This window comes from Lithobates pipiens, unplaced genomic scaffold (assembly GCF_037356315.1).
Source record: "Lithobates pipiens isolate NorthernLeopardFrog02 unplaced genomic scaffold, aLitPip1_a1.2 Scaffold_8, whole genome shotgun sequence".
Classification (NCBI taxonomy): Eukaryota; Metazoa; Chordata; class Amphibia; order Anura; family Ranidae; genus Lithobates; species Lithobates pipiens.
In genome coordinates this window covers 367,467,724-367,493,766 of record NW_027507903.1, presented here as the reverse complement: position 1 = coordinate 367,493,766, position 26,043 = coordinate 367,467,724, and the positions used below count along the sequence as shown (strand labels likewise).

At 43.5% G+C, this 26,043-nt stretch overlaps 1 protein-coding gene across 3 annotated transcripts in view; it reads right to left on the bottom strand.

Annotated features, from left to right (window-relative positions):
* Positions 1 to 26,043, bottom strand: part of SPDL1 (spindle apparatus coiled-coil protein 1) — a 154,796-nt gene that overhangs the window by 10,926 nt on the left and 117,827 nt on the right. For 2 of the 3 annotated variants that reach the window (XM_077473515.1, XM_077473514.1), the window contains exons 9-11: positions 17,238 to 17,341; positions 16,051 to 16,238; positions 10,509 to 10,839 (exon numbers count right to left, since the gene is read on the bottom strand). In XM_077473515.1, coding sequence (XP_077329641.1) covers positions 10,509 to 10,839; positions 16,051 to 16,238; positions 17,238 to 17,341 — 623 coding nt within the window. The remainder of the gene's footprint in view (positions 1 to 10,508; positions 10,840 to 16,050; positions 16,239 to 17,237; positions 17,342 to 26,043) is intronic. The other variant, XM_077473516.1, reaches the window with a different exon arrangement.

Here is a 26,043-nt window from a genome sequence, read left to right as displayed (position 1 = left end):
CCCCCATCTCTGACTTTTATTTTTACAGATGAATACGGTTCCCATATTGTCCTGGAACATTAGAGGTCTCCAGGACCCTCCGAAACGCACCATGGTGTCAACAGTTCTTTGGAAACATGCTCCAGCAATTTACTGCCTTCAAGAGACTCACTTGGTCCCAGAAACAGTATCCTGTCTTAATTATACATGGTTGGGTGGGGGGTTTCACTCTACGCACACCTTCTACTCCAGGGGGGTGAGCGCGCTAGTACACAGGTCAGTGGACTTCCAGGTATATGACCAACTTATTGATACCGTGGGGAGATATGTTATTTTAGAATGTAAAGTATACCAATTGAAATACATTATAGCTGCTCTGTATATCCCACCCCTTTTAACTCAGAGGCATTGAGAACACTCCTGGCATTCCAATTAACCCACCCGGATCTCCCGCTAATAGTACTGGGGGACCTGAATTGCTATATGGATCCCGCCCTGGACAAACACCCGCCCCCAGGAAGCAACCGCAAAAACGGCACTGTGGAAGTTCACTGAGAAGGTGGGGTGGTTGGATCTGTGGTGGGACCGTAACTCACAACAGAAACAGTTCTCATGTTTTTCAAAGATACATATGTCCCTTTCAAGGATAGATATGTGCTTATGCACAGCCCAAACGTCTCGTTATCTAAAGGACATACAATACCTGGGGAGAGGTATTTCTGACCACTCCCCCGCCCTGACCCAGCTGGTTGCTAAACCGTCTGCAACCCTGCACAGGGCCCCATGGAAACTCAATGCCTTTTGGTTGAACTTAATCCCCTCTCATGAAGATCTAATTGAGGAAATTAGAGAATACTGGGAGAGAAATGTAGACCACCCTGATCATAACATAGCCTGGGATGCTATTGACTCACACAGGGAGGCATGGCTGGCGGCACAGGAGGCGGTGGATCAGATCACTAGGTCGGCAGCTGACAAAAAAGTTTTTTAATAGACTGGCCGCCTAGTGGCAAAGATTGCGGACTTCCCAGACCTCCCCTTCGATTGGTGCCCTTCGCACAGGGGAGGGGATGGTGAATACTCCTAACTCAATCATGCAGGAACTGGGCGATTACTACTCAGACCTGTATAGGTCCAGAGCTGAATATACAGAGAGCAAACTGCAGGCATATCTGCAGACCTGCCATGCCTCACTGCTTCCCAGAGGGCCCTGTTAGACGATCCCATCACTATAGAAGACCTTCAAGAGGCTATAGCCCTCTCCCCCAACTCTAAGGCCCCACGGGACGACGGCCTCCTGACTGAAATATACAAGCAATATGGAGGGGTTGGAAAAGATGGCAATACAGTGCTGCCTAATCTGTTCCTCCAAAAAACTTGAAAGGAAACCATATGTGAAAGAAAAAGCAGCAACTTGATGTGAGATGCACACAAAACAACAAACTAAAATGAAAAGTTGCGCTATAAATTCCTGTAAAGAAAAAAACGTATATAGTTGACCCATATATTATATACCAAAATCAATTTAGATGAGTAGTAGCAAAAACTACTACAATTAGGTGATAGTGAAACTGCTCCAAACAATTCAATTCAGTGCAATATTAAAACAAAGCATATAAAAAACATCAATGTCCAAATTGCAATATATAATCCGCATTCCAAAGGAGGTTACACAGCCCAGATCAGTCTCTCAGAACCTTCCAAAGTGATATCACACACGTCATCCACGCTAGTCCCGGAAGCGACGGGCAGCGATTGAAATGGCCGGCCGGCTAAAACAAGGTGATAGCCTCCATAATACACCCGGACCAATCAGGCTTCATTCGCCAAAAGTCTACCACCATAAATCCCTGCAGACTTTTTCTTAACCTCCAGGTCCAACCAGATAATGCGGGGGATAAGGCACTTCTGTCACTGGATGCCCATAAAGCATTCGACAGTATAGAGTGGCAATACTTGTGGGCGGTTCTGGGCAAGTTCAGCTTCGGGGACATGTTTGTATCCTGGGTCACGCTGCTCTACAGCTCCCCACAAGCAGTTATAAGAGAGGCAGGACACATTTCCCCACCCTTTAGGCTCCATAGGGGGATACGGCAGGGTTGCCCGCTGTCCCCGCTATTGTTCGCGGTGGCCATTGAACCAATGGCTGCCATGATCAGGTCCAACACAAAGATTTAGGGATTTAGATTTGGGGATATCCAAGAGAAAATTATGCTATACGCAGGTGACACTATGCTGCTTCTGGGAGACACAGCTGACTCCCTGGAGACGGCAATGTCAGTTATAGTTCAGTTTGGGAGGTTCTCCGGCCTAGTGATTAATTGGTCCAAGTCATCCCTAAAGGTACTGTACGCGGATAAGATACTCTGGATGTGGCGGCACTTAAAATACCCCTAAGCTCCAGCTTTAAATACTTAGGAATTTGGATCACCCCGAAAATACTAGAATATATCCCCCTTAATCTGTCACCGCTACTGGGACGAATCCGGGCCAGAATAAAAATATGGTCGATATTGAAAATATCACTTGTAGGAAGAGTTAATCTTATTAAGATGATCTTTATGCCCCAGCTTTTGTACATATTGCATAACAACCCTGTGGTAATTCCCCTCAAAATATTTTGAACAATTAACTCCATTTTTAGGTCCTTCCTGTGGCAGGACAAGTCCCCCAGAGTTAAGCTAGAACAATTCCAGAAACCCAAAGATGAGGGAGGCCTGGCTCTAGTAAAACCATGGGTTGCCTAACCGGCCCTGGCTTATGCAAAGTCTAATAAAGATTCCCCACTTGCGCTCTGACACAAAAAATTTGGAATAAGACCAGACAGTTGCAGGCAGTAGAAGGTTTTACTAAATTCAGCCCAATATGGAACAACGGGTACTACCCAGAATTGCAGTCACTGACATGTGGGGCTCGGTGGGGGAAGCAACCTAAGACATATCTTTACGGCAGGGAAACTGGGCGCCTTTTCTGATCTGAGGGAGAGATTTCGGCTCCCCCAGTCGGTGCATTTTTATTACCTTCAATCGCAACACACAATCAGGGCTCAGTCCAAATATGGCTCCATGGACTTTATCCCCGACCCCCATATTTCACAATATGGAGGAGGCGGACAGGCTCAAAGGCTTTATATCCAATTGTTACTCGATGCTACTCGAGATATTCCTGACAGATTTCCCCTTAAAGACAACAGCTAAGTGGGAGAATGACGTGGGCGCCCTGGAGGGGGAACAGTGGGAAGAGGTGTTTCAGGCAGTACCTATGGCCTCCCTAAACGTAACACAGCATCTATCACAATTATACATTGTACTTAGGGCCCACTACACGCCTGCCAGGCTGGCCAGAATGGGGGTCAGATCAGACTTGATGTGCTCAAGATGCGCAAGGGATCACGGGGACTTGATCCACATGCTGTGGCGCTGCCCCAAGCTACACCTATACTGGACGGGGTCATGAAAACCATTAACAATGCTTTTTCAGTCTCCATCCCGACCGACCCCAAACCATGCATCCTAGGTATTCTAGACGACTTTCCCCTGGATGATACTCTAAAACCACCCATAGCAAGAGCCTTGTTCCAGGCACGCCTGCTCATTCTCCGAAGGTGGAAGGTGGCAGAGCCCCACACGGTTAGAGAATGGATAGGACAGATGGGTGACACATTACAGCTGGAAACGTTTATATTCCAACACAGAGGACAACAGAGCAAATTTGAGGCTCAGTGGTCACCTTGGCTAAACTTGCCGGGCCTAGCCCCGGTGGAGCTTATTCTGGACAGATTACTGCGCTGCTAGACTACAGAGGGTAACACGCAGGACCATGTGGAGGGTCAGAAATGGATACAGTGGGCTCAGAGGAGCAAAGTTGTCATTAATAATAATACTGTATGCTGCAGACAATTTATATTAGAAAGTGGTGTTGCAATGTGTAAAAAACAATTACTGTACACAGAATGTGATGTTGGAACTGGAATTTACTGACATGATTTGTAAACTGAAATGTTCAATAAAAACTTTTTTTCAAAAAAAAAAAAAGTGTATGACAGCAGACAATGCTAAAGAAATGTGTACAGGGTATGAACTGTGAAGTATATGTAGGTTAGAAGTGCTGGAGGGTACAATGGTGAGTGCAGTCTGACAGTGGACAGTATGTGTAGAAGAGGAGCATGCACAGTGTACACAATGGGCAGATCAGGTATGAAAGACATGGGTGGGTGGGGGTTGGATTGGAAAATGCTGGAGGGCACTGTAGCATAGGAGACATTTGTATTACTTGGTGACAAAAAGGATTCCTTCATGAAGACTCTCAGATGTCAGTTAAACCCTCAACAACAATCAAAAACACTTGAAAAATCTCCCCAATCTGTACCTGAGCTAGCTTAGTGCACTGGCCACTAAGCACTTGCAAGTTCGCTGTATGCAGAGATTGGTGGACTCCTGCCATGCATTATGACAGTAGCAGCTTCCTTTCTCAGGAGCCCGGGCTATCTGCCATTGCAGTTAGGAGAGGAATAGCAGCAGGCTATATAGTGGTGGAAGTCCCAGGCACCCAGGTGCAGACACTGAGGTCATCAGTAGCAAAAGCAGCCTTGGAGAAGCAGTCTTGTGAGTAGAGATTTGCAGACCCAGACATGTATTAAGCAGGAACACCTTACATGTGGCTGTATTTCCAGTTCTATTAAGCTTCCAGTTGCATTATGGTTACATTTGTATTGATTGCTTTTCCTTGTATTCTTTTAGTAACTCTATCTCCTCATGTTAAGAGAAAACCTGAGGGCATTTGTGGTACTTAAACTTTACTTCTTAATGCATATCTGCTAGCCACTTATTTTTTATGCTACACATATTAAAAAAGATGCACAATAAAAATTCATAACATTGCACACAAGCTCATATTGTTTCTAAAGCATTGCCCTGGTTTCACATATCACCCATAAAGAGTACATTTACCATAATGTAATTCTTAAGCAGGTACAGATCTTTTAGACAATATTACAAAGAGAAGGGGGCAGCACAAGGAGCCAGTCAGATGTGCTGCATGCACATATACAGACAAGGAACATGCTGACAGGAATAAAAAGCAGTATAAGCAGATCAGTGACCAATCACAGGCTGATGGCAGGGAGGTGATTAAAAACAGTTTGGCCCCAGACCTAAGACATGAAGACGTTAACAAACCTTGCAGCATTGTGTGGCATGCCTGGACAAATATCAGAGCTGGACAGGCAGAAATACAAATCCTTTGGCATGTCAAAGAGGCTTCCATATATGTACCCAACTATGCATCCCCCCCCCCAAAAAAAAGTATAAAGTGTCTGTGCTAGGGACAAATCCCACGTGTTTCTGAATAGTAGAGCTCCAGAAATTCCTGGTGGTGTTGATACTTGCCTGTCCACTGCATAAAAAGTGGTGGGCGAAAAGGAATCAGGAGGAGTCGAAGACAGGCAGATCAGACAGGCATTGACACCGCCAGAAATGTCAGAGGGTTAGCAATTCAGAATGGCTCTGGATAAGGCCACCATGTTTGTGACTTCTACAGGCATGTGCTAGCATCGTATTTAATTGCCTACTTATCACATTTGCAGGGGATGCTCCAAGAATGGGGGGGACTTTAACCACCGCATGGTCAGAGCAAGTACTGCACAGTATACAGTGTCCATATTATATTTTGGAGAACACTGTCCACCAATCACACTGTGACCATTGCACCAGGTTCCTTATGTACCGATCTTGAAAGCAGAGTGATTAACTACCATAGGGGAGAGCAAACCCGGTGTAATCTGACATGTATTTTTACTCCCATATGTACACATAATCCAGGTTGGGAAACACTGCTCTAGGTAAGGATACAAAGCAGCCTATACTCAAAGCTCAAAAGAAGAGAGTCAAAGAGAATCTTCAACAACTGAGACTCAAAAAGTGGAGGTAATTTCTTGTCTGAAGCCTTACACAGTCCATTATTTAGTGTAATTACTGTATTTATCGGCATATAAACACGCACCCCAACTTAAGAGGGAAGTTTCAGGAATTTTTTATTTTTTTACTTGAAGAAACCACTTTGAAGCAAAATAATGGTCAGTGAAAATCAATGCAGTCTGATTAGTGCCCATCTTCAGCCTCAATGCAGCCTAATCTGTACCCATCTGCAGCTTCAGTGCAGCCTGATCTGTGCCCATCTGCAGCTTCAGTGCAGCCTGATCTGTGCCCATCTGCAGCTTCAGTGCAGCCTGATCTGTGCCCATCTGCAGCTTCAGTGCAGCCTGATCTGTCCAGCCTGTTCTGTGCCCATCTCCCCCATTAATGCGGCTCACCATCTCTCATATGAACTGAACAAGCTGTCATCTGTTTCCTTGGCTCTCAGACTGCAGTCACACACACAGTCCCGCCTCCGTCCTAGGCATTGGACCAGCTTCTGTGATAGAACACTGGTCCAATGCCAGTGGTAGAGATGGGACTCTGTGTGCCGCGAGAACCGAGTGGAGGTGAGATGATGGCATGGTGATTTCCGGCAGCACTCGTTCCCCTCCGAGGTACGCTGCAAGCGTATAACACACACCTGCAATTATCCCCCTATTTTCAGGGGAAAAAGTGAGTGTTATACACTGATAAAATACAGTATGTCTTTATAGCATTCAGTCTAGGATTATGGCCAGGGTAAGAAAGTCTTCCCTCCAAACATCCACACTACAAAAATCCACTGCTCCACTCATAGTTACTATCTTTTTCTGACAGCTCGTGGTGGAGTTAGTAGCATGGGAATCTCACTACAGGGTTCAAGTATATAACACCCTGAAGAAGAAAAACAAACTCAAGAATTTTTCTGGCCTTGGGTATGCTCCACAAAGTTTGGACAGGAATACATTGAAGAGTAGAGCACAGCCTTTAAAATGGAACTAAGCCCCTCTATCTAATGGTTTCCCAAAACAGTTACATTTGTAGCATGCCATGAATTAGAATGGTCTCAGGTTGCTTGTGCTCTCATGCCTGGTATTATAACTTATCACATTTGCTGCACTATGGCAACTGCACATCAGACAGAAGATAAGAGTTTCTTTGGCTGTAAAGTTTAGTTCTATTTTAAAACAATTTATTTCCTATCCCAATAGTCAGGCAATCTTAGTTCATGAAATGAAAAACTGAGGTAATAACAGCTATATTCATGTAATTATTTTTTATAAATACAAAACTGCATTACATGGCCACACACAATATATATATATATATATACATACATACATACATACATACATACATACATACATACACACACACACACACTCTATGCCTTGAAAAAGTATTCATACCCCTTGAAATGTTCCACATTTTGTCATGTTACAACCAAAACAGTTACAATATTTTATTGGGGTTTTATGTGATAGACCAACACAAAGTGGAAGGATAATGATAGATGGTTTTCAATATGTTTTACAAATAAATATCTGAAAAGTGTGGCATATATTTGTATTCAGCCCCCTTTACTCTGATACCCCTAACTAAAATCACACAAGTTCACGTGTGTGTAATTTAATCTCAGTATAAATACAGCTGTTCAGAGGTTTGTTAGAGAACCTTTGTGAATAAACAGCATCATGAAGGCCAAGGAACACACTACACAGGTCAGGGATAAATTTGTGGAAAAGTTTAAAGCAGGGTTAAGTTTTATATATACATATATATATATATATATATATATATATATATATAATCTCCCAAGCTTTGAACATCTCACAGACCATTATTCAATCCATCATCCGAAAACGGAAAGAGTATGGCACAACTTCAAACCTACCAAGACATGGCTGTCCACCTAAACTGACAGGCCAGGCAAGGGGAGCATTAATCAGAGAAGCAGCCAAGAGGCCCATGGTAACTCCGGAGACGATCCACAGCTCAAGTGGGAGAATCTGTCCACGCGACAACTATTAGTCATGCACTCCACAAGTCTGGCCTTTATGGAAGAGTGGCAAGAAGAAAGCCATTGTTGAAAGAAAGCCATAAGAAGTCCAGTTTGCAAGAATCCATGTGGGGACACAGCAAATATGTGGAAGAAGGTGCTCTGGTCAGAGGAGAGCAAAATAGATTTTTTTGGTCTAAAAGTAAAACGCGATGTGTGGCCGAAAAACCAACACTGCACATCACCCTGAACACACAATCCCCACCATGAAACATGGGGATGCTTTTCTTCAGCAGGGACAGGGAAGCTGGTCAGAGTTGATGGAAAGATAGATGGAGCCAAATACAGGGCAATCTTAGAAGAAAACCTAAAGTCTGCAAAGGACTTGAGACTGGAGCGGAGGTTCATCTTCCAGCAGAACAATGACCCTAAACATACAGCCAGAGCTACAATGGAATGGTTTAGAACAAAGCACATTCATGTGTTAGAATTGCCCAGTCGAAGTCTCAATCCAATTGAGAATCTGTGGCAAGACATGAAAATTGCTGTTTAGAGATGCTCTCCATCCAATCTAAAAGAGCTATTTTGCAAAGAAGAATGGGCAAAAATGTCACTCTAGATGTGCAAAGCTGGTAGAGACTTCCCCAAAAAGACTTGCAGCTGTAATTGCAGGAAAAGGTGGTTCTACAAAGAATTGACTCAGGGGGCCTGAATACTAATGCATGACACACTTTTCATATAGATTTGTAAAAAAATTTGAAAACCATTTATCATTTTCATTCCACTTCACAATTATGTGCCACTTTGTGTTGGTCTATCACATAAAATATCAATAAAATACATTTACATTTTTGGTTGTAAACAAAATGTGGAAAATTGCAAAGGGTGTGAATACTTTTTCAAGGCGTTGGATCTGTCTCAAGTCAAATTTTAATGTGAAGCATTATCTGTTTAACTACTATTGTACCACCATACATCAAAAAACAGTGAAGTGGCAAACAGTTATTTACCCGTGCCCATTATAAATGGCACTAGATAAAGCATTATCAGGTGACAGCTGCGCCTGTGAACCGAGTCATCCTTGGATAGGTTGGGTCACACACACACACACACACACACACACACACACACACACACACACACACACACACACACACACACTGTGTACAGAGCTAATTTGACTGCCTTTGTACCTTGGGAACACTATTTGGTTTGACCAACAGTGCAGAGTTTACATCTGTGAGCCCCTCATGGTGGATGATACATGAACTAATATGAATGGTTAAGAGCTTCTTCCTATGTGCCACTCTGATTTGTTTTCACTTTATTACTAGAGCCTGATTTTTCTGGTTTTATGGATAAGTTAAAGCAGCTGCAATCGCTCTATGCTTTACTGGCTAGCGAAGCAGGTGAGAAGAATGTCAGGTCTGAGGAAATAAATTAATGCATGTTGGAAAGGTGTACGGTAAAAGCTGAAGGAAATTGAGGCTTTTATTTTTAAAAATTAAAAAGAAGGAGCATGGCTGGCATTATGGATTATACAAATAGTATACAACATTAAAACACATGCAAGGACGTAAATTACATTTGCTAACATAAAAAAAAAAAAAAGTCTATGCCCTAAATTGTACTGTACATAAAACCAAACTGCTAAATACAGACAGCTAAATTTTGTCATCTGCAAATGATTTGTATTCCTGTTCAGCCACTTTTGAGAATAATGCCCGACAACAAAGCAGGGGGTGACGCCATTTTTGCCATTGCAGTTAAAGAACACAATAGCTACACCTTACAGCCCACAGCCTTCTGACTTGGCGATATCAAAGCAGAAACTCACCAGTAAGCCATCACATATACAGAATCAAGTTCTTATGTTAAATGTGAAACAAAAAGGTCATACTTGTGCCAAGATAGTACACTACTTCATTATTTTTATAGTTAAATCAAGCTAAGAATTTAAATTTTAAAGCCCAATTGAAGTCTCACGACTTTTAATCCTAAAAAAAAGTCCTGTACCCTTGCGTGGTACGATTTGTAACTAATTTCTGCTTGGAAATGTCTTAGAATACCCTTTCTCAGTAAAAATGCTGTTTCTACTCCAGTGCTCTATGCTGGCATAGCTGAGTAACAAACACCCCCCATATCCCAGACTTCTATTACAAAGGAAGAGAGGGAGAATATTACTGAATGCTGAAAGTTCTGGGTCTAACCCTGGTACCTAGTTAACTGCATAGTCATATTTAGATACCCAGCATAACTGTTGTAACAGAGAAATGGAGGCAAGACTATGAAAATGAAGGGTGTCAGTATAATGTTTATCGAACTACATACGGTATCTATTTCTGTGACTTCAGTTGGGTTTTAAATGAATAATACTGAACATCAAGTGCAAAATGAAGATACATATATAAACACAATCACAAAAGGTGAAATTAAAATACATTTTTTTGTTAAGTTAATGGTTTTAGTTTCTTTTAAAAGGACGAAAAAGTCTTGGACAGCGGAATGCAGGAAACAAACACCATGCAAAGCTTAAGAAAAATAGGAAGAGGCGGAAAATGTAGCTCACAAAGCGAAATAAAAAAGATCTAGGTCTTTCTTGAATGCAGCGCTCAAGAACCGAAGAACACACTGACCTGGCTTTGTTGATAAACGCGCCGTCTGTTTCACTTACAGCTTGGGTACATTTGCTGTCTTCCACTATTCTGACTCTTCTCCGTTGTGGAACACTAGTGGATTTGTCTGGACTTGTTGACCCAGAAGATGCCTGGTTAACACAAAGTGACTCTTGAACGGGACAAGCGTCAGTCTGCATTGAGAGTGTTGCATTTTCTTTTTCTTGATTTGTGTCAGGCGGTAAATCAGCAGTGCTGGCGAGATCACAGTTTAGACTACCTGTAGTTTCAGGAAGGTCATCAGCTGGAAGCTGTTCTCGTCTTCGTTTTTGTGTCCGCAATTTAATTAATTCTAGAGCAGTGGACAAAAAAAGGGAAAAATAATGATAGTTATTTACTACAAATAAGACACTTGCAGTCCACATAGTCCCAACCTAATTAACCTGCTTTCACCTTTCAAAAGTCTCAATTCTTCAATGTCCTTTTTCCTTCTAATTATTTCAGTTTTCAATTTTTCTGGTTGTCATTGGTAAAGAACACATGTAAAATAAAATGTCTACTAGCCTGACCTTGCCTATCACCTCAACACTGCTGTGATTTCACAGCGGAGGCAGAATCACAAAAAAAAAAAAAAAAAGAGAGAAGAAAAATACAGACACGGAATCACATTTATAAACAATTAAATGTCTGTAGTAATTATGGCAAATTACTTTTACATGTTGAATATATGAAAACATTTAAAACAAATTGGCCCCACATGCTTTTTGATAGCTACCAAACGATTTAGGATATCACTTAATATTTTTTTGCATTAGATATAACTGGCTGTATGGATAGCATGCAGATTACAATCATTACTTAATAAAATTGTTTGCCTTTATATTTACACTATGGAAACATTGCAACATATTATGGTAGGTCACCTTTCTTTAATGGCAGTGGCTGTTTTATGCTTATATCAGCCATTGGTTACCACAGCTTGATCTGGCACCCTTACAGTATTCTTTGTTAATATCATAATTTGAGTAAGTAATATTTGAGGCTAGGTTAGCCCTTAATTTGACATATCGGTGGATTGCCCAATGATCGGTGACATATTGGAAGCCAACACTAAATATAGCTATCTTATATATATAAATAAAATAAATATTGTTCATGTCCCCTGTGGTTGCACAGAGCTTCCCCCCCATAAAGTTGTGGACGTACTCTGTGACTCTTTGATGGTCTTTTGGGTAAGTGTTTAAGGGGTTTGGACAGAGTGAATCGTCATTCATATCAACGATTTGTTATAGAGTACCTTAACCACTTCACCCCCGAAAGAATTTACCCCCTTCGTGACCAGAGCACCTTTTGAGATTCGGCACTGCGTCGCTTTAACTGACAATTGCGCGGTCGCATGACGTGGCTCCCAAAAAATGACAAAATTGACGTCCTTTTTTTCCCATAAATAGAGCTTTTGGTGGTATTTAATCACCCCTGTGGTTTTTATTTTTTGCCCTATAAACAAAGAAATGCGCAACAATTTTGAAAAAAAGCATTCTTTTTTACATTTTGCTATGATAAATGCCCCCCAAAAAAATATTGCTCAGTTTAGGCCAATGCGTATTATTCGTATTAAAAGAAAAAAAAAAAAATCGCAATAAGCATTTATTGATTGGTTTGCGCAAAAGTTAAAGCATTTATAAAATAGGGGATCGTTTTATAGCATTTTTTATTCATCTTATTAATTATGTTTTTACTAGTAATGGTAGCGATCAGTGATTTTTATCATGACTGCGACATTATGGCGGACACAGAGGACATTTTTGGGACCATTGTCATTTATACAGCAATCAGTGCTATACAACTGCACTGATACCTGTGTAAATGACACTGGCAGTGAAGGGGTTAACCATTAAGGGGGCAGTGTGTGGGTTAAGTGTGCCCTGGGGAGTGTTTCTAACGGGGGGGGGGGGTGGCTACATGTGACACATGACTGATCTCTGCTCCCGATCACAGGGAGCAGAGATCAGTGACACTGTCACGAGGCAGAACAGGGAGATGCTTGTTTACATTAGCATCTCCCCGATCTTCCTCTCCGTGAGGCGATCCTCTTAAAGGGCCACATACAGGTACGTTAGTTTGCCTGTACAAGCCCTTCTGCCAACATATATCAGCGGGAGGAGGTCGGCAAGCGGTTAATTAATATTTCTTGATTATACATATGATTTTGTTTCTATCAGAGTTTTGTGAAAAGTGGTGATCTGTAAATGCCCTAAAGAAGCCAATCCTGGTGAAACATGTTGGGATTAAACACCACGCTTTGACCATCTATATTTTTGACTCCAGTGATAGATGATATGATATGTATACATTCATAATGTATTTTTATTGAACCCATCGTTTAACTTTATGAGAAAAAACTTAATGTGTTATATATATATATAAAGTGGTCTTCTATGACTTGTGGCAGCACTATAACTCCACACAATACCCTGTTGCTCCATATATAAAACAAAATTATATTCTTCTATTTTCCATGGTGAAACAGGTTTAAGACAACATCCTTTTTCCCACACCTTATCTTATGTTTTGTTGTGGATGCTATTTTTTTTTTCTGTAATAAACCAATCTCAAAATCAGCAGGAAGAAGACTTATATCTTAACAGCAGCTTTTAAACTTTATGGCAAGTGCCATGAATCCTGGATAGACACTTATCACAATGATTTTAAAGCATTCACTTTCTCATGTCAGTTTAACCACTTGGTTCCCACACTACGTCTATTGACGTCATGGGGTTTCGGTGGTTATATCTAAATGATGCCTGAGGCCACAGACATCATTCAGATATTCAGATATTTTCAGCCGGCGATTCCCTACACCATAAGAACGATCATAGCGGCTGTTCCGCCACTTGATCGTTCCATCGGTGAGTCGGTCACAGGATCCGCCACCCCCAGCAAGTAATCATAGAGATTTCCGGCGGACTAGATTGTCCCCGGAGTCTCTATGATCGTTCGGAGGCCGGGCGCGATGTTATGATGTCACGGCCGGACTCGGTATTCAATTTAACGGCGCCGATCTGGCTAGGAAGCCAGGATAGTTTTTTTTTTTTTCTTTTTTTTTTTTTATTATTCCCAGCCTAGAGGTGAGATATGGGGTCTTATTGACCCCATATTTCACTGTAAATAGGTCTGATCGTGCCATATTCCTATTACAAGGGATGTTTACATTCCTTGTAATAGGAATAAAAGTCATCAATTTATTTATTTATTTATTTATTTTATGTGTAAAACTAAAAAAAATTAAAATAAAATTAACAATAATAATAAAAAAAAAATTTAAAGCGCCCCTGTCCCCGTGAGCTCGCACACAGAAGCGAACGCATACGTAAGTCCTGCCCACATATGAAAACGGTGTTCAAACCACACATGTGAGGTATCGCCGCGAACGTTAGAGCGAGAGCAATAATTCTAGCCCTAGACCTCCTCCGTAACCCAAAATATGTAACCAGTAAAAAAATTTAAAGCGTCGCCTATGGGGATTTTTAAATAACAAAGTTTGGCGCCATTCCACGAGCGCGTGCAATTTTGAAGCGTGACATGTTGGGTATCTATTTACTCGGCGTATCCTCCTCTTTCACATTATGCAAAAAAATTGGGCTAACTTTACGTTTTTTTTTTTTAAGCATGAAACAGTTTTTTTTCTGAAAAAAACGCGTTCGAAAAATTGCTGCGCAAATACCGTGCGAGATAAAAAGTTGCAATGACCGCCATTGTAGGAGAGAAATGTCAGAATTGGCCTGGGTGCGAAGTGGTTAAAAACAAGCTAATGCTTTAAATGTAGTAGGGACCATGCATTGCATAGATATTGGGCGTCCATTCTTGCTACTGTGAACAGAGTATTCCAAATAGACATCCACTCCGACCCCAGGTGTTGTTTACTGGGAGCCTTTACTAAGGAATCTGTTTCCAGGGCCTAGTTTCAGGCACGCAAAGCTATCCTTCTCCACCCCAAGATACGAACGAGTCATCTATCAGCACTGCAGATGCCCTGCTAAATTTGAGAGGGTTTGGAGAAATTGGCTTGATGTACAAGGGCTGGCTACAGTATATTTGTTTATTGATAGGATACTCGGGTAGGATGTCTTTGTCTATTAAATGTTGGTTACTATTATTCTGACTTTGGAGTATGCTATTATGCTACATCTGTATTGTAATTGCTGTTCTTGGTCGCTAGGTGGGGCTGTATGGTCTCTTTAGAGAACTGATGTCTGAACATAGTTTTATGCTGTTCTGGGAGCTGTAATCAATCACCTGTTCCTATACATCACAACTTTGTATTGTACTGTGAGCATTTCTGGAATTTGTATGCTTGACTTTGTTCAAATAAAAATCTCTTGACAAAAAAAAAAAAAAAAAAAAAGAGAAGGAAGAAGCTAAAAGGAAACTACTTATGAAATAAAAAAATGAGCTTCCACTAATGACCTAGAATGAGAACTAGAATCCTAGTTCTCCGGTTGGCATGCTTGTCAGAAGGCTTTTAAAATGGTCTAGGGCACTGATACAGAATGCGTAGCAAAATTATAGGCTCAACACGACAGACTGTAAACATTGATATTGAAGCCAGGGTCATTTTTCTTGCCTTACATGTCCTTCAAGGACAAACACTAACAACTTTAGCACAGTCAGACTGGAGAGTATGAATCCTAAGGACCTTTAGGATCAACATCAGAAGTCCTGACAATCATTGAGCCATGAAATCATTTTTTTTTTTTCCTTATGTTATTGTGGCTTGCTCTGGCCTGCACCCTACTACTGCTCCCTTACCATTTAAAAGCAAACTAGGGGAAGTTATAACAATATAAGCTGTCCCTCATTTGCATATTAAAGCAATAGGAATTTAAAGCTCCTGGAGAACTCTTCAGAGTCTGCACCTTATCTCTGGTTATTTTTTAAGCACCTAATGCCGCGTAAACACGACCAGACTTTCCGTCTGAATGAACTCAGACGGACTTTGACGGAGTTCCGCTGAAACGGACTTGCCTACACACGATCACACCAAAGTCCCACTGTTTAATGCGATGACGTACAACGGGACTATAAAAAGGAAGTGCAATAGCCAGTAGCCAATAGCTGCCCTGTGTCTTTGTTGGTCCGTCGGACCTGCCTACAGAGTAGCGGTTTTCTCAATAGGAACTGGTTCCAGCGGAAAGATTTGAAACATGTTCTATTCCTAAAGTCCATCAAATTTTTTGACAGAAAAGGTCAGATGAAGCCCACACACGATCAAATTGTCTGAACTTTGCTGTCGAAAAGCCCAGACGTGTGTACACGGCATAAGAAGCCAATACTTGGACGCCCTGTTATGCAAAACACAACTAGCTAACATGGTCATCAGTTGTGGCTAGCCAGCCCCCATCTGGCTTTACTACTGGTTACTGATGCTGCCACTGCAGGGATAGACAATGGAGCACTGGAGGTTGGAGGACCAAATATAGAAAGGATATATTGGCAAGTTATTGTAAGCTACAAAAAAATACTATACAGCCTGATACAGAGCTAGCAGACTAATATTTAGTACCATCGGGCTCATATTTCATTTTCAGTTCATCCAAGCTGACACGTAGTTTCATGTTTTCACTCTTGGATAGCTTAAGATGTCTATCATTTGTAAACAGCTTCCGTTCAAGTTCTAACACGCGTTGGCTTTCTGCTAATGCTTTCATCCTTTGTAGGGATAATTCATCCTTCAACTTCTCCATCTCTTTACTGTAGTTAAAAAAAATAATAATAATTTGATTCACATTCATGCAGGAATTAGTGATATTTAATTTTTGGAGTAAATAATAAACATGTTATACTTACCAGCTCTGTTTTTTTCTTGGGTCCCCCACCGGAATTTGACCCCTCCCTCCTGCCCCCAGAGCATGGAGCTGCTCTGGGGGCACCCCAGCAGGCTCGCTCCCAAGACGCTGATCTGCCTGTCCATTCACACACAGAGCCGCAGCTCAGCCCATAGAATGCAGGAAAGTAAAAAAACCCTGAGACTTTAGAACCACTTTAAACATGCATTTATATGGCTAGTTTGACAATGAGTGCATTAAAGTGGTTGTACACTTAATTGTTTTTAAATTGCTGACAAGGTCATGGCTGCAAAATCGCAAGTCGCAGCAGTGTGAAAGGGGCCCAAGGAAAAAAAAAAAAAACACACATCTGAGGTTCCACTCCAATCCATACCATGCCAGATTGTGAGGGGAACCCTCACTCCAAAATATATATTTTTTTAAATGGTGTGAGGTTCCCCCCCGCCCCCCCCAAATCTGTACCAAGCCTTTATCCAAAGCCTGCTGCCTGGCAAAAAGACAGTAGGCAGTTTTTGACAATTCATAAAAAAAAAAAAAAAAGAAGGAAATGTCCCCCGTTGTAGATACATCATTAATCACAATGCCGTCCGCTCCTTAACAACTAGTAACTGTCATGGTGGTTAAGGATGCTAGCGGCCTCCCGCTTCTTAAAGCGGAGTCCTGTCTCCCCCCCAGGCAAAAAAATTAAAAGTCAGCAGCTACATATACTGTAGCTGTTGACTTTTAATATTAGGACACCTACCTGTCCTGGAATCCAAAAACAGATACCCGCCCCCCTCCCCCGAATGGTGCCAAATGTTTTTTCTGCCAAAAGAGCTGGCTTTTTTTTGCAGAACCCATTTTTGTGTAAACTGTATTCCAAGTTGGAATTCAAAGAATGCACATACTTTAAAAGAATACAAACCTGCACTGCTCAAGTTTCATTTTCAGTAAATCCACATAATAGACATCATCACTCTGGGGGACAACATGCGTATTGATGTTTGCTGTATTTTCACAATTTTGCTGCTAAAAAAAGAAAATATTAGAAACAAAATGCACATTTAGTATGTGAAAAATCTTCAAATACAAGTTTGGCACGTTTTTGCAGCATACAAATGATTGTAATGCAACTGTGTGAGAATGTAACCTGTTTCGTTTAAATGATTGCAAATAGGTACATTGGACAATTCAGACAATTTAGTATTTTACAGTGCTGACTGAAGGCAACAAATAAAGAGAACATATACATGCTGCCTACACACAAACCTTACTTTATTTTAAAACAAGTAGTAACAAATTCCAGTGAAACAGCTTCAACAAAACTTCAACAGCTGCACAATGTCCCAAAATTCAAAATAATGCAATATAAGTTATTAGATGCAAGGAGAAGGGGCCATTATAGTTGTTACTTTCACACTTTTGCTTGCTGGACCTTAGATCAAATGGAACTGGAATAAGCAGTGAGTTAAAAACCAGAGTTGAAAACAGGAGGTTATAACAGGGGTCAAAGTAGCGGTGTAGTGTGAGTGTGTACCTGTGTATTGTAAGTACATGAGTACACGTGGGCTGTATTGAGTATTAGTGTCAGGTAGTACCTGAGTATTGCCGGTAGGTGTGGCGATGTGACTTGTTGTACATCTTGCAGCATTTATGCATTCCTTGATCAGATGATCGAGGGCGAATACTGCAGTGCAAAATGTAAGCACATTGTTTCCCTTGAAGCCCAGGTTCATAATCTAGGGAAGCAACTGTCAGCACTGAGAAGACCCTCCATACTAAAGGAGAGCCAGAAACATACCCAGCAGGGGCCAATACAGAGGTGGGTGGAGAGTAGAGAAATGCATAGATGGGCGACAATCAGGAAGGATAGAGGGGGAAGTGCCAGGGAGGCCGATCCTGGGCTGGAGCATCCCAATAAGTATGCTCCATTGAGTGACAATGATGAAACCAGTCAGGGATCAGCACTGCAGGAGCTGAGGGATTCTCCTAGCTGCCAGGGGAAGAACTCCTCCAGTAAGAGAGGAGGGGAAACAAAGGGAAAGGAAAGACTCAATTCAAGGGGACTCAATTCTTGGGAAAGAGAGGGCAATCTGTCACAAAGACCTGAAGCGTCAAATTGTATGTTGTCTACCAGGCGCTCTGGTTCGGCACATCACGGATCTGGTGTACATGTTACTGGGAGGGGCTGGGGACGACCCGGCTGTCATGGTGCACGACTGCACTTTGGCACCAATGACAAAGTCAGAGACAGATGGTGTCCTAAAAGACGATTTTATGGACTTAGGAGCTAAATTGAGGAAGGACCTCCAAGGTAGTATTTTCAGGAATACTACCGGTACATCGAGCCACACCAGAAGGGCAAAGGGAGATTAGGGAAGTAAACAGGAGCTGGTGTAGTCAGGAGTGGTTTGGGTTCCTGGAGAACTGGACCGACTTCTCAGTCGGTCTTCAGTTCTATAGAAGGAACGGACTGCACCTAAATGAGGAGGATGCAGATCTGTTGGGAGTGAAGATGGGCAAAAAGTTAGAGGAGCTTTTAAACTAGTTCAGAAGTATATTCCAACGGAACATATTCCAGAGGGTAGTATTGGGGGTATTAGTGGTAGGTTGACTAAAGCACACAAACCCAAGGTAAGACTAGTAACAAGTCCTATTTGCAATCTCAGAACGCCCAATAAGAGGACAGTATGCGACCGGTCTAAACTATGTGGTATGTTCACCAGTGCTAGGAGCCTGGCGGACAAGATGGGAGAACTAGAGATACTGTTGTACAAGGAGGATTTAGATTTTGTGGGAATGTCAGAGACTTGGTTCAACAGCTCTCGTGATTGGCTGGCAACCATTCAAGGGTATTTATTCCCTTCATTGCAGGGATAGAGAGGGTAAAATAGGGGGAGAGGTATGCCTGTATATCAAGAATGATGTACAAGTGAATGTGAGAGATGACATCACTAAAGGGAGATAGGGAGGAGGTGAAATCCTCATGGGTAGAGCTCCAAAGGGATGAAACTAAGGGGGCAATAATACTGGGAGTATGCTATGGACCCCCTAATCTGAGGAAGGAGGGGGAGACGGCCCTCCTATCACAATTTGGATTATCAGCAAGGATGGGAAGTGTCATCATAATGGGGGATTTTAATTATCTAGACAGACTTCGTGGAAGGAACCGCACATTCATCTAAAGCTCGCCAGTTTCTAAATTTCTTGCAGGACAATTTCATGGGTCAGATGGTAGACGCACCTACTAGAAACAAAGCGCTACTAGACCTACTGTTTACCAACAATACAGACCTGATCATGGATGTGGAAATGAGGGGCAATTGAGGAAACAGCGATCACAGAGCTTCAGTATAAATCACACAAATGGGAAACATAAGGAAAATACAAAGACACTGAATTTCAAAAGAGCCTAATTCCCTAAACTATGAACCTTGCTTGAAGATAAAAATTGGGATAGAATCTTAGGAACAAAGAACACGGAGGGGAGATGAGTTTTCTTTAAGATAATATTAAATAAGGGCATTAGCCAGTGCATCCCATTGGGAAATACATTTAGAAAGGGTGAACAAAAATCCTGTGATGGCTTAACTCCAATTAAAAAATGCATATAAAAGCAAAGGAGAAGGCCTTCAAAAAATACAAGGCTGAGGAATCATCATCAGCATTCAGACTTTACAAAGAATGCAACAAAAAATGTAAGGGTGCAATTAGGGTGGCTAAGATAGAACGCGAAAGACACATAGTGGAGGAGAGCAAAAACAAAAATTCCCAAGAAATTCTTTAAGTATATAAACAGTAAAAAGGAGAACAGACCACATTGGCCCCATAAAGAATGAGGAAGGAAATCTGGTTACAAAGAATGGGGAGATGGCTAAGGCATTGAATTTATTCTTCTCAGTCTTCACAAGGGAATCGGGGGGCTTCAGTAACAAATTGCAATGTTTATCCTTGTGACATCACAAAAAGCACCCTCATGGCTAACAGAGGACAGAATTAGAGATAGACTTGGAAAACTTAACATTAATAAGTCACCGGGACCAGATGGCTTGCAACCGAGGGTCCTTAGGGAACTTAGTCAAGTAATTGCCAGATCATAGTTCCTAATTTTTACTGACAGTCTACCAATGGGAATGGTACCAGCAGAGAAAAGCCAATGTAGTACCAATATTTTAAAAAGCGCCAAAATGCATCCCTGGGAATTACAGACCAGTTAGCTTAACATCAATAGTATGCACACTCCTGGAGGGGAGGATAAAGAACTATATACAAGATGTTAGTAAACAAAAAGGTATCATTAGCAGTAATCAGCATGGAGTCATGAAGAATCATCCTTGCTAAACCAATCTATAAACATTCTATAAGAAGGTGAGCTGCCATCTAGATAAAGGAAGGCTGTAGACGTGGTGTATCTGGATTTTGCAAAAGCATTTCACAAAGTTCCCCATGAACGTTTACTGTACAAAGTAAGGTCCGTTGGCATGGACCATAGGGTGAGTACATGGATTGAAAACTGGCTACAAGAGCGAGTTGAGGGTAGTGATAAATGGGGTGTACTCTGAATGGTCAGGGGTGGAAAGTGGGGTCCCCCAGGGTTCTGTCCTGGGACCAATCCTGTTTAATTTGTTCTAAAAAAGACGAGAAGGATGGGATGAACAGTTCAATCTCTGTATTTGACTATACTAAGCTAAAGCAGGGCTTTAAAATAAAATCCTTTTCTCTGAAGTACATTGACGGACACAGCTCCTTTAATTCTTGACCTTAGGGTTATCATGCCACCTTCAGGAGAGGACTAGGCAGAACATCACAGCACCGACAAGGGGGCGGTCCCTCTGGCTATAACCCCTCACCCTGCTTCCTGCAGCTCAGTTTGTTTAAAAGCAGCACAAACATAAATAGGAGGGGTGGGTGCGGTGTCCATCAATGAACTTCAGCGAAAATCATTTTACGGCGAGTACAAAAATCCAATTTTCGCTTTCGTTCATTGACAGACACAGCTCCTTTAATTTTTGACCTTAGGGACGTCCCCAAGCAGTGTCAAAAAAATGAGGGTTGGAAATGGCAAAACATAACTTCACCCACAACAAAAGGAACACCTCAACAGAGGAGTTGCCATCTTAAACTGCTGCCATCAAAACCTAAGGCCAACTTATGCATCAAAAGATGCGTTCACAACAAAACTAACTTAAGAAAGCATAAATTGCAACCTTACACAACCGTCTGCAAAACCTTGTGGCCAAAGCAAGCATCCGAAGATGCGCTTACGTCAACTTTGTAGAATTTTGTGAAAATGTGAACGGACGACCAAGTAACCGCCTTACACACCTGGGAGACAGATGCTTGATGTCGGAAAGCCCAGGAGGTTCCAATTGACCTGGTGGACTGAGTCAGGAAAAGGGGGTACCCGCCCCTTTAAGGCATAGGCATGAATCACGATCTGTCTGATCCACCTAGAAATGGTGGACGACGAGACCGCCAGACCTTTTTTCAGACCAGCCACTGAAACAAACAGAAATTCTGACTTCCGGAAGGGAGCCGTAGCAGACACATACACCCGTAGAGCCCGGACCATGTCCAGGAAATGTAAGGCAACTTCTTTCGGGTGTCTCGGCTTAGGTCAAAGGGATGGTAACGCAATATCCTCATTTAGATGGAATGCCGAAACCACCTTTGGAAGGAAAGAGGGCTGCGGACGTAGCACCGCCTTATCCTTGTGGATGACCAGGTAGGCAGCCAACTCAGAAACCCTCCTGGCAGATGTAATAGCCACTAGGAAGACTTCTGTCTGAGAAAGTCAACAAGGGAATCTCCCTAATGTTTTCAAACAGCAGTTTCTGGAGCGCCGATAGCACCAGATTCAGATCCCACAGAGGTAGTGGAGGTCGAACCAGAGGGACTACGTGTTGAACCCCCTGCACAAAAGTACCCACCAATGAGTGAGTCGCCAAGGGACGTTGGAAAAGACAGCTAAGGCTGATATATGTCCCTTGATGGTGCTTAAGGCAAGTTTCTGATCCATTCTTTGCTGCAAAAACTGCAGGATCATGGAAACTGAATAAGGGCGCGGACGCCACCTCATCTCCTCACACATGGAGATGTAAGTCTTCCACCTACGATAGTAAATCTTCTGAGAAGACTTTCGTGCCCTCAGCATAGTGGAAATGACAGAATCTGACAGAACTCGGTCCCTTAGCACCTGGATTTCAACAGCCTTGCTGTTAAAGCCAGCAACAGTAAAGCAGGATGAAGTATTGGACCCTGCAATAGAAGGTCCTCCCGCATTGATAGCCGCCAAGAATATCCGCCACCAGTCGTACTAGGTTGGTGTACCAAGGACGTTGATGCCAATCTAAGGCAATCAGAATCACCGGAATCCCCTCGGCCTCCAATCTGTGCAGCAGACGTGGCAGAAGTTTGAGTGGAGGGGAAGGCATAAATCAGCTGATAATGCCCCTATGGAGACACCAGCGCGTCTGACGCGTCTGCCCAGGGGTCTCTGGTCCTGGACACAAATCTCTGCACCTTTCCGATTGAGCCGAGAGGCCAGGAGGTCCACATCTGGTGTGCCCCACCTTAGGCAAAGGAGCCAGAATACATCCGGAATGCAACGACCATTCCCAATGGTCCAGCATCTGACGACTTGGGTAGACCGCCTGCCAGTTTTCTACACCGGGAATGTATATGGCCGACAGGGCCAGCACGTGTCGCTCTCCTACTGGAGTATGTGAGCGACCTCTCGTGCTGCAGCTGAGATCCTTGCTCCTCCTTGATGGTTGACGTATGCCACCACCGTGGCGTTGTCTGACTGGATCCTGATCGGATGCCCTTGTAGCCTCCTTGACCATGTGGAGAGGCACAGCCTGTTTACCCGAAGCTCAAGCACATTGAGCGGCAGTTGGGATTCTTCCCGTGACCAAAGGCCCTGGGCCAACTGTACTCCCAGAACTCCACCCAAACCGGTCAGGCTGGCACATTTGTTGTGATCACTGTCCAATGAGAGGAAGGAACGATCTCCCGGACCGAAGAAGGGAATCCCAGACTAGCTGGCTCACCTGAATTTGAAAATCCAGGGATAACAGAGATTTGTCCCATTTTGAAAAAATCGAGTGTGAAATTGAGCATATGATATCACTTCGAAAGTGGCTACCATAAGGCCCAGAACTCGCATGCAGAAGTGTAGCGATCGCCACCTGTGGTTCACCAACAACTTCACTGCAGCTTGAAGAGCCTTGTCTGAAGGGAGAAAAACTCTTGCTTCTGAGGAGTCCAACAGTAAGCCCAGGTACTCCAGGCATTGAGTCGGCACTAACACCGACTTCTTTAGGTTCAGCACCCAACCAAACTCCCGGAGAGTCTGCATGGTGATCGCTACATCATCCCTTAATTCTGAGGCAAAAGCTGCTCTCAGGAGGAGCTTGTCTAGGTAACCCACAATTGCGATCCCACATTGCCTTAACAGTGCTAGAATAGGGACGAACACTTTTGTAAAGAATCGGGGGGGCTGACGCCATGCCAAAAGGGAGAGCCACAAACTGGTAGTGCTCTTCCTTGACTGCAAATCACAGAAACCTCTGATTCCTGAGGCATATGGGTACATGTAAATACGTGTCCTTGATATCCAAGGACACCAGGAAGTCCCCCTGATGGAGTGCAGCGACCACAGAGTGAACTGATTCCATCCTGAACCTTTGCTACTTTCACAAAGCTGTTGAGGGCCTTAAAGTCCAGGATTGGACGTACCCCCTCCTTTTTGGGGACTACAAACAGATTGGAGTAGAATCCCTGAAACCTTTCCAGCGATGGTACAGGTACTATCACTCCGCACAGCGGCAGGTCCTGTACTGCCCGAACATGGCTTCCCGACGAGCCAGAAGTTGAGGTAGGTTGGAGGGAAAAAAATCAGTTTGGTGGACAAGAAAGAAACTATTTTGTATCCCGATGAAACCAGTTCGCAGACCCATTGGTCGGACAGTAGGGAGGTCCACCAAGCTGCAAACGCCCGAAGGCGACCCCCCAAACGCCCGCAGGCAAGAGTTGGCGGGGGCAAACCTTCATGTGGTAACATTTATGCTCGTAGACTTGTTTGGCTTGCGAAACCAGGGACACTTTTGTCCTTCAGCAGGCGCCTTGTCGGACTGGGAACGCTTAGCTGCCGACCTGGGCGGGCAAAAAAGCAGTTTGAGCGGAAAAAGAGGGCCCTTGCCTACGGCGTGGCTCCTTACCATTCCAGGACTGTGGGAGCAGTGTGCTCTTCCCACCGGTAACATTTTTAATAACGTCATCCAGCGAAGCTCCAAATAGCCTCTCACCTTGGAAGGGCAAATACGCTAATGCTTTTTTTAGATGCCTGGTCCCCAGACCAGCATTTCAGCCAAATCAGGCACGGTAGCACCACTGCTGATACTAATTCTCTAGCGAGCAGGGGGACCGTGTATCCAGGGCCACATCTAGGGGTGCAACGGATCAAAAACTCACGGATCGGACCGTTCCTCGGATCAGAGTCACAGATCAGATCATTTTTCGGATCAGCAAATAATAATTGAATTTGCAAAAACCTGTGAAAATTACACCGCCATATAGGTCCCCACTGTAATATCCACAATCTCCCCCCACTGTAATATTGGCTGAGCATGGCTGGGAACGGCAGAGCATGGCTGGGAACGGCAGAGCATGGCTGGGTACGGCAGAGTATTACAGAGTATTACAGGGTATGGCAGGGTATTGGCAGAGTATTGGCAGAGTAGGCTGTCAAAGAGCAGTGCTGTGGGCACTACAGATGCAGCCTACAGCGCTGCATCCATCCGATCTCTCCCCCTCCACTGTACAGATCAGTACAGAGAGGGGAGAGAGGAACCGGCGCCTTTGTTTACAAGTGATTGCTGTGTCATTTGATGGAGCGATCACATTGTAAACGGCCTGGGTGTAGAAAGATGGCCGCCGCTTCAGAGCTAGGCTGAAGCTGCGGCCTTTCCTAAGGCCGTGATCGCGGATCACTCCGTGGAGTGTGGCGTGTGCCGATCCGAGCGGGGTGACCCGTTCGGAGGCAATCCGTTGCACCCCTAGCCACATCACAGACATACTTAAGGCCATGCACCAACTGATCTGCCAGCACTACGCAGACCGAGGGAGACTGTTGCTTCTCCAATTCACAGTGCAGCAACTTTGCCCATTCAGTAAGTGTCTGCGACACCAAGGCCGTGGCCAGCACAGGTCGTAAAGCTGACTCCACTACCGTAAACATGGACCGCGTCACTGCCTTGACCATCCTGTCGGCAGGGTCCTTGAAGGCAGGAGTCCCTTCTACCGGAATCGTGGTTACTTTATTTAACCTGAATACCAGGGGGTCCACGACCAGAGGAGACGTCCATTTTTTTCAGGAGGTTCTCCTAAAAGGGGTAACGCAAAATAAGTAAAATACGGAAACCCCTTAGGCGTGCGGGCTCGTTTGCAGGACCCAAAAGGGGCCGCCACCTCAGCAGAAGTTCCTGCTGCATGCTGCATCTTCAGGGTATCCCACACCGCAGTATATAAGTGCTCCTACTAGTGATTTTTCCTGCGCTAACCCGAACAGAGTCATTCTCACTGTCTGAACGGTCCTGGTCCTTATCCTCTGACTCATCAGAACAGGGGCCGCCAGTCACCGCGGGGCCCGAGTCTGAATCAGAGCTCTCCCCCAGAGGCGGGGGCATTTTTACCCCACTTGCGCCCACACGTCGCTTCCAGACTCGCAA